The following is a 9094-nucleotide window of genomic DNA, read 5'->3' as shown; positions in this document are numbered from 1 at the left end:
CCAAATCTTGTGTCAGTGCTGGCGGTAGGGATGAAAGCTGCTTGCAGCTCGCTTTGAACCATTTGTGGGAATGAATGACAAGTGCTCCTCCGGGAGAAGGCACCGCAACTCACCGCCTTTGCCCTGTACGTGCAGAACAGGAGGGGACCCATGGGGAAGGGGACCCCTGGGAAAGGGGGAGCCCCTGGGCAGGGGCCCCAGTTCTGCGGCCGCTCTCCAGGGTGCTGACAGCCACCGAGCATCCTCGCTCCTACCAGCCTGGCCCCAGCTCCTAGCTCTGCTGGCCTGGGCTTCTCCCTGCCCAGGCTCTTGTTCCAGCCCTACCCTGTTCATTTTTGGCCTGGCTTTGTCCTTACTGATTGCTTGCTCACAGGTGTCCTGCCTGGCTCGGCGCTGGCAGTGTTGTTTTACTCACTGAGCTCCCTACTGTAAATATGTTTGGGAAAAAAGGTCTCCTGTTCTTAATTTTATTTTAAGCATCATTTATCTTGGAACAGCAGTAGAAAGAAGGACAATGGCTCGTTTCTTATTCAACTTGACAGAAGTTAGGAACTTTTTTTGCACCATATTAATTACTGAATTACTTTCAGTGTCATGCAAGCTGGCCTATAGTTTCCACGGGGCCATTTTTCCCTATGCTCTTAAAAGACCTCACTTTCCTTACCAAGGGGCTAGGCCTCCTAATTTTTTAAGGACATGAAACATTCATTGTTTGAAACTGGAAATAACGAGTCAGACATTTTTCTGGGGTAGGAGACTGGAGGCATTTTCAGGATCCTAGGCTTATAGATGAAATACCATGAAAGAAAAAACCCTCGAGTATGCCTTCAGCTTCCAGATATTTTGGAAAAGCTGTTACTGCTTCAGCTGATAGGCTTGTACACCACCAGCATTCCTGAACCTTCCCTCCCTTATTTTACACATTTTCTGCTGAAATGTGTCAGGATTGTGCATTACTGGATAGCTGAGACAGCAGGATGAGAAAGTGGGAGCAGTTTGTAATGTTGGCAGCAACACCAGATCTACAGGCCCTTGTAATCGTGCAAGCCTCACAAGAGCCTTGTCCCTCTCCGACCAAGGACTGACAATGATCAATGTCAAACGCTACAAGCTTGAAGTGGTTTCCTCCCTCCTAGAGGGGTGATGGCACCTAGGAGAGCCGCACTCAGAGAAACCTACGAAGTTAGGTTTCCTGCAGCTCTTGCCAATGTGTGGTCTGGTGTCTACTAAACTTGCTGAGTGTATAGTGAGCACATTTTCCCAGTGGGCACATGAATTTGGGTTTATTTAAGACTGCCTCAGACTATCAGGGATAAACAGGGATTCCCCCTTTCCCAATCCAATGACCTTGTAGCAAGTGTTGCTAAAGACCTTATCGCAACCTGGCAGTGTTGGAATGCAAGTAGGATGAATCAAGTTTAGAAGAGTTTCTGGATCTCATGGACAAAATGTAGCCTGAAACCCAAATCCAAATGAAATGTTCCCTCCACCTCAATCCCACACCCCACCCCACTCCAGCACCAATAGATGAAAGGCGATAGTTCCCTTGTCACCTTCTCAGCTTCAGCTCACTCTGTCCTAGCCTCTGCTGTGTTCCACTTCTAATTCAAAAGCCATGGTATTGTATGTGTTTGGATTAAAACTGGAAACCTACATGATGTAGAATTAAATCTTTATGCGGAAAATGGATTTACTTCAGTTCTTTATTTAGAAAGACTCAGTGTGACTATGCTTAGACAGTAGGAGAGAGTGGATTACAACAGGTGGGCAAACATTTTTGCTCTGACTGGGAAATTCTTTGCAGAGCCCACTACCAGCAAGCTAAAAAGGAACCAGCCCACATTCCTTGCCTGTCTAGACCCATCTCCCAGCAGAAAGCAGCCCTGAATTCTCCAACAGGTTCTGTACCCACATCATTATCACACTGGAAACAGGTCCTTTGGATCAGCAGTCACAGTATTTAACGCACAGAGGAATATTGCATAGTTCTCCTTCTTGCTGTTCAGAAGGGATGCAGGGTAAGAAAGCCTTTCAGTGAGTGGTTGCTCAGGAGCACAAGTACAGATTTTATCACAGCCAGAAAGATGATTTAGAGATGCAGTCTCTTTATGCTTTCTCTCCTCTCAGGGGAGAGAATCAGGAATTTCCCAACACAAGTCACAGCGTGCTTGTGCCAACCGTCCAGAGGTTCCCATCTCTTCACTGACTACAGAGGTGGCCTCTGGCAAGCTAGCTCTAAATAGGTGCGGGGTGGCCTGCCCAAAGCCAAGAGGGATGGTGTGCCACAGCCCTAGGATCACCTCGCAGGAGGTGTGGGATATAGATGTAGGGCTGCTGTACGATTCCTCACCTACCAACTGCTTTTCATTCAGAAAAGACAGACAGGTCATTGAATGATCCCTTGCACAGAGAGAATTGACAACCACTTCCCAAATGCTGCAGAAATGGAAGGCTTTTGCTGAAAAGTAGTAAAAAAAGAATTCCTTCTGTGCCTGAGAGCTTTGCAGGCAGGGCTGCTTACAGTAACTCTGATAGATTTTTCATCTGGACAGAAAGACTACCTAACCATGATCCAAAAAGTGCCAGGAGGAGCATTAAGAAAAGCACACATTTTGCAGTTGGATGTCCTCTTCCCAGAGTCAACAATTAGGCATTCCATACAAAAATAACTTTGAGCTCAGCTTTAAAAATATCTAGACTATCCCTTGTGGGGGACCAGTTTCCAGATAATACCCCAGGATTCACATAGATTCCCATGGGATTTTTCGGTATTTGTAGTGGCCTTTCAGCTACTGAGAATCAACGTAAGTCAAAACTGAATCTGTGTACTAAGTGCTCACACAGACACACCTCCTGCCTCATGGGCTCCTTTGATACTAAAGCGTCTACTTTGACTTCAAGGGGTAGGAAGTTTCCTGCCATTGGAAATGAATAGTAAAGCACCAATGAAGAAAGGAATCAGAGTTTCACTGGAATAAGTCCCTTTTCAAGAACCCATTCCCTGTTCCTTCACAGGCTGCAGGCCAGCTGGGAGCTATCTGACATATTCTCCAGGTTGTCCACCATAGTGATGATGGTTTCTACTTTTTCTTCAGGAAGAACGTGAGAGGCATTAGATCGAAACTTCTTCAGGAGCGACTCTCTGCTCAGAGGCTTCCTCCAGTGCCCATAGAAAGTGTCACATTTGCCTGTGAGGACATCCCCGCTGTGCAGGAGCAGTGCCACCTCTCCATACATCTTGTCAAAGTTGGCCACATTATCTTCAGGGTGCTCCACCACCACTTTGTCCAGCAGCTCTCTCAGCTCCTGCCGGTGGATGCTGCTCTCCGTGAAGGAGCTGAGGCCCACTTCGCCATCCAGCAGGGCTGTGCAGGCATTGAACTGGAAGGAGTGCCTGGCCTGGTGCTCGGAGCTGGGGAAAGGCCGGTTGATGTACTTTGACACTGGGATCTTCAGCACAATGGTGCGGATCAAAGAGGGAGAGAAGGACCCTGCGTAGTTGATGAAGAGGTTCCGGACTGACAAGGCAGCATCCACCACCCAGTGCATCCCCAGGTGGGCTGGGAAGCGCTTGAAAGCAATATCCTGCTTCTCCAAGAGGAACTCGTGATGGTCACTTGGTGTGGACAGTGGCTTGGGTTGGTAGACACTGTAGAAAGCGCTGAACCCAGAGCAACCAGGGATGTCATCCAGAATGACAGGGTTAGCCTCCATCCCTCGGGCAGCCAGCAGTGCTGCTTCAAAGCCCAGGCGGGTGGCATTTCCGATGTGCAACGGCTTGGCCTGGGTGGCGGCGTTGGCCATGGGCGCCCCTGCGAGCGAGGCGGCGATGCCCAAGGCATGGGCGCACTGCGTCATGCTGAGGGAGAGCAGCTTTGCGGTGGCTGCAGCACTGCCCATGGTACCAACCACTGAAGGAGGGTGGAACCTAAGGGGGAAAGTGCAGGTATGAGCATGAAACAGCCAAGTCAGCCAGTGGAAATCCCTCATGGCTCTGTTGTGGATGGGATTCACCTGATTAAACATTTAGCCATTTAGCCAAACTAAACATATGTTTGAAACTTCATTGGAGACCACACAGTGAGGCCAGCATCTTCAGAAAACACTTTTTAATTTTCCCTAAGAGTAGGTGGCATGGCTTGTGTCCATACAGCTAAACTCACCCTGTCTTTCACCCTTCCAGACAAAGAAGGTGGCCTCATGCAACATGCCCAAGGGCAAAAGCTCCTGGTTGATGTTGTCTCTTGGACCACAGTGGTGTCTCAGTCATCGTGATGAGGGTTTGGCACAGTGGCCCTGAGCCTGCAGAGCTGTGTGAGCTACCAAGAGGGGACAAGTTGTGTGCTTATGCTTGTTTTTCTAACTGGAATTGCTGTAGCATCCTCTAGCCCTGGTCACTCACACCAGCCTACTAGGGGGAAAAAAAAAAAAAAGAAAAAAAAAAAGAAAGGAGATTTACCTTTTGGGAATGTTGAGAGCCTCAGTGGAGAAATGCATGAGCCTTCCTTGCACTTCCAGGCCCACGTTAAATGCCAGGAGGAAATCCAGGCCATTGGGTTTGGTGCTTGGAGGTAGCATCTGGGAAGCAGCCAGGAGAGCTGGCAGGACAGCCCCGGATGGGTGAGTAGCAGGGTGCCAGGTGTCATCAAAGTCCATGGAGTGAGTCTGCCAGGGAAATGGAGATAAGGGTTTGCTGGTGTAGGGGGCTAGGAGCCAAGGGGGTCCTTGCTACTACTGCTGAGGCTACATCTGTAACAACATCCACCCAGTCATCCAGAGGTCCCTACGGTGCTTGGTTGGTCCCCTCTAAAAGCAGTGGGCAAGACTGCAGAGCAACCCAGGACTTCTTGGCCCCCATAGCCCCTCTCAGGCACCAAACTGCTTCCTGCAATACTAGTTAGTGTTTTGAAGGCACCACAAAGCAGAGCTTCTCCTGGAAGAGCCTGCCTTACCGCAACACCGTTGGTGAACGCGGCCAGTGTCGGGGAGAGCTTCATGCCTGGCCTGCCATAGACGGAGCTCACGGCAACTGAAGAGTACAGCTCCTGCAAAAAGGGAGATTCAGGAGAGGACCTTGAGCGAAGGAGTGATTGTATGATGCCCTACTGCAAGGTAGAAGTCCTACATCATCCATGAAATAAAGCCTTGCTTGTGGTGGTGGGGTCACTGTGGGGACCACAGACACCCAGGGGAATAGGGCTGTTCCTACCCGGCAGTACTGCAGAGCAATATCGAACACAGGCGTCGTGCTGCCCATGAGGCCAACCCCAATGCTGTCGAGGATCATCCTTTTGCTTCTGTAACGGACAGTCTTGGTCAAGTGCTCGGGCCGAACTGCATGGATGAAGGAGGCAAAGCTGCTGGTCACGGTCTCCTCGGGAGCACTCCTGGCCACCACTGCAAAACCAAGAGAGAGGGGGAGTGGGTAAGAAGTACATGGGCCATGTGCTGACAGCTTGCAGCTCTTCACCCTCTGGCCCCACTGAATTTACTGAAGGAAGAAGACAGCTGGAGAGCACAGGATCTGGCCAGCATGTCCCTTGGGTCACAGAGCCTCATACAGCCCTAGGGAGCTGATGGGTTGTGATTTACAGACAGCGTAGAGATGCTGCTGGGGAGGGGATTGGCATCTCCTCCCTCATCAGCAGTGCAGGGTGCTCAAGGCAAGCAGACCAGTGTGACTCCTGTCCTTCTCCATGGGTTTCCAAAGGTCCACAGTGCATCCCGGCTCCTACAGCTGTCATGTGCTGTAAGGACTGCTCTGGGTCGCTCTTCTGGTGGTTTCAAGGGGGTTCAAGTGAAGCAGGGCTCAGCCACATCCCCCCTCTTGGGTTTCAAGCAACCATCTTTTGGCGGTGTCAATGCAAACTATGTCCCCATGTCTGGAGAAGGAGCAGAGCAAGTGCCCTGCCCCATTACCAGTGGAGCCCTGTTGGGAGTGTATCAACCAAAACTCAAACTAAGCTTAACCCCAATTACATTCTATAGCTTCCATTGCTTTTGGCAAGCAGCATTAGACCCAAAGCCTGGATTTATCTGTAAGTTATCTGTAAATTTAGCCCTATGTGGTAGTGAGGTGTCTGGGCTCAGGCAGTAAAGCTCTTAAGCCCTACGCACTCAGAAGGATGCTAGTGATTAAAAGCAAAAAGGCCTTTGTGTGTTCTTACATCATTCAGCTCAGCACATCAGAGGCTTTGGCCTGTGTTCTTCAGAAGGGGATTAGACCAGAAGATCACCTGAGCTTGGTGTCTGAAGGGAAGTTTTTTCCTGTCTCTGAAAAAACCTTTTTGGTAGACTTCACGCTTCCCAAGGAAAAGTCAGTGTTTGTATTTATGTAAGGTAGAGCTAGGCAGATAACACAGACTATTGGCACTTTTGTATTTGGAAGTCACCATTTCCAAATCTTTGGAGGTGTTTAAATTCCGTGGAAAATATCCAGTTTGGGACCATTTTTATTTCAGTGACAAATTGCTTTTGTTTTGATGAATTTATAATTCATAGAGTTACAGTCATTAGGATCCACTATAGTTTATAATATCATTTTGAGAGCTCACGTGAGATTAGGAAAACTAGAAAATTCAATATATCTAGTATTTGCATGATTTCCCATGTATGTATATGTGTATGGTGGTGGGGTAGACATACGCATGCATACAAATAAGAGACAGCACTAACGTCCAAATGAAAGCAATCACACAAAACAGTAAAGATGAATGAAGCAAGAAAATAAAAATACTTTCTTCCAACATCTTAGAGCAAACCTCATCAAAATCAACAGGTACTTATGACACTATGTTTTTTTAAACAGAAAATATCCCAATCAAACAAAATGACCATTCCCTAATTTCACTAGGATGCATTCATTCGTAAATGTCATGCCTACTGACTCACAGTTTGCTTGAAAATGTGTTTGGACTCACCTAGAGCCTAGGAGTCTGAAATCCACTTGTAAACACAGCTGAGAATGTCATCATTGCTGTGACTCACAGAAATAAAATCCACCCCTCGCAGCAGCTCTGCGAAATGGATCTCTATAGGAATCTGTACCACTCAGCAGTTTGGAAACCCTTCTGCTGCCAAAATCGGTGCCTTCCCTGTGTACGTGGAGAGCATCTCCCGTAGACCGCAAATGGAAGCACCAACGCCCTCAAGGAGGGGGAATGTGAGGTCCAACTAGATTGGAGAGGCTGTAGGAAAATCTGCCTGAATCACACTGTGCCCATAAAATGTTCATTGCTTCCTTCCCATCATCGATTACTCTTTGTCACTTCAGTAATCAGCAATATTTTTTAACCCTTCAATTAAAGACACTTAGTGACAGCCGTGTTTTTATCCTGCTGACAGCTGCGCTGCAGAATTTTATTTAAAAACAAAACAAAACAAAGAACAAAAAAACCCACAAAACAACACTGTCTAATAAACCTGTCCAAGAGCAATTGGATTTGCATGGATTATTATTATTTCTGTTGTTCCAAGTGTTCATTAAGAGCCACAAATTGCACGTATTGCATTAAGAACACATTTAAAAAGGAGTTAATGGACACAATTTATAACAGACCAAGTGAGTGCATTGCACAGTTGTGCTTGATTTCTCTGAAGTGGGAAGCTGAGTCTGTGCAGCTGTGAGACACGGAGAATTATCAGTGAATCACTTCAAGCAATGTAAATAGCAAGATCAGATGTGAGAAAGTAAGGAGAAAAGAGTTAAGAATCTAAGTAATGAGAGCTACAATTCAAATATCTGCAATTTATGGTCAAAGTGTAAGAATTTGGAAAGTCTGGTTCTCAATCAGTTAAAGACAGTTTTAGCACAGGGCTAGTAAGCAACATTTTTACCACTTTTTCCACCCAGGGCAATAATTATCATAACAAGACCCCTAAGCACATCTTCCAAGAATTTGAGAAGTCTAGCTCAGTATGCTTAGCCCAGCTACTTTAAAAAAAAAAAAAAAGAAAAAAAGAAAAAAATAGGTAATGACACAATTATTTTGAGATGCTCTTAAAAAAAAAAAAAAAAAGATAGGGAATGCTGTTCTGCAGAGATACAAACCGTGAGCAGCAGTTTTATGCACTTGCCGGGAGCTTGCCAAGATCTTCTGGGATTTCTAGAGCAAAGAGAAAGACCATTTGTCACCTAAGCTGCTTGAACTTTTTCAGAGCCGTTTTACTGGTTGTGCCTCTAACATGGCATTGGAAGACAGTCACAGATCAAACAAGTGGATAAAGCTGACTTTCAGAGCCTACATATTTAAAGGAGAAAAAAAAAAATATTTTCCAAAGCTCAGTCCAGCAGGGGTGCCAAGAACAGCCAGGGAAATAAAGCAGTGCAGTGGAAGGGGCAGCGCAGACTTCTCAGACCTACCATGAAATCTTCCTACAGCCGCGAGAAGGACCAGCTCCAGGTAGACGGGAGGAGGAAGACCCACGCAGCACATCCCAACAACAACAACCCCCCCACGGCACGGGGTGAAACACCCTTGGGATGTGTAAAAGGACCAGGCGTGGAAGGAAGGGGTTAGTAACTGTCAATAAAGTGTCTGCGAAAACCATCCGGTTTTGTTAATGTTGGGATAGGTTCCCGTTTAATGTCACGACAGTTTTGACTGCTTAGAGGAACCACCCGGAAAGTGACACGACCTCCTTAAAGTGAGAAAGGAAAGATGAGAGATAGGTTTTGTACACAAAATAGTATTTACCTGTAAAGTTAAGTAGACCATTCTGGTGGCTGCTCCCACTGCTTAATGCCCAGCTCTGCACTGCTCTATTCGAGGGATGGGAGAGGTGTCTGTCTGAAAGGTGCTTTGGTGTCAGGGTTTATATATGCTTCTGAAAGGCAATTTGCTTTTTGTTTTTTTTGCAACTGAATTTCAAGTGTGATGACATCAGCCTCTGGGGACTGAGAGGGTGGGGGGAATAGATGAGGAGGGGTGGTTTTTCTGTGCTGAACAGAAGGGAAACCCCTCTGGTTTCAGGAAATAAAAAAAAAGATTTAGGACAATAACTGACAAAGTTCAAGGAAACTCCTGTCTCCAAAATGCCACAGGTGCCAATGTGTGAAGCAACTGGCTGCAGGCTCCTCCTCCAGAGGAGGACT

At 47.0% G+C, this 9094-nt stretch overlaps 1 protein-coding gene across 1 annotated transcript; it reads right to left on the bottom strand.

The window, feature by feature from the left end:
- Positions 1-149: 149 nt before the first annotated feature.
- LOC308177432 (cis-aconitate decarboxylase-like) lies at positions 150-8781 on the bottom strand. Its single transcript, XM_080554705.1, has 6 exons — positions 8697-8781; positions 8051-8105; positions 5210-5397; positions 4953-5045; positions 4460-4665; positions 150-3928 (listed from the first exon to the last, which is right to left on the bottom strand). The coding sequence occupies exons 1-6, from the start codon at positions 8715-8717 to the stop codon at positions 3010-3012; spliced, it is 1482 nt and encodes a 493-aa protein (XP_080410831.1). The 5' UTR covers positions 8718-8781; the 3' UTR covers positions 150-3009.
- Positions 8782-9094: the final 313 nt, after the last annotated feature.

Source organism: Anser brachyrhynchus, assembly GCF_964034855.1.
Source record: "Anser brachyrhynchus genome assembly, chromosome: 13".
NCBI classification, from domain to species: Eukaryota; Metazoa; Chordata; class Aves; order Anseriformes; family Anatidae; genus Anser; species Anser brachyrhynchus.
Note: the sequence above shows the minus strand (reverse complement) of the source record. Positions and strands in the feature narration are given on the sequence as shown.

What these genes read in the sequence shown, in the direction of transcription:
- LOC308177432 (XM_080554705.1), bottom strand. Translation starts at nt 8,717, where the DNA reads ATGGTCTACTTAACTTTACAG. An exon ending in TGGTCTACTTAACTTTACAG is followed by an intron (nt 8,106 to 8,696) that starts GTAAATACTATT and finishes TCTTTGCTCTAG; the next exon opens with AAATCCCAGAAGATCTTGGC. An exon ending in GCATAAAACTGCTGCTCACG is followed by an intron (nt 5,398 to 8,050) that starts GTTTGTATCTCT and finishes TTGGTTTTGCAG; the next exon opens with TGGTGGCCAGGAGTGCTCCC.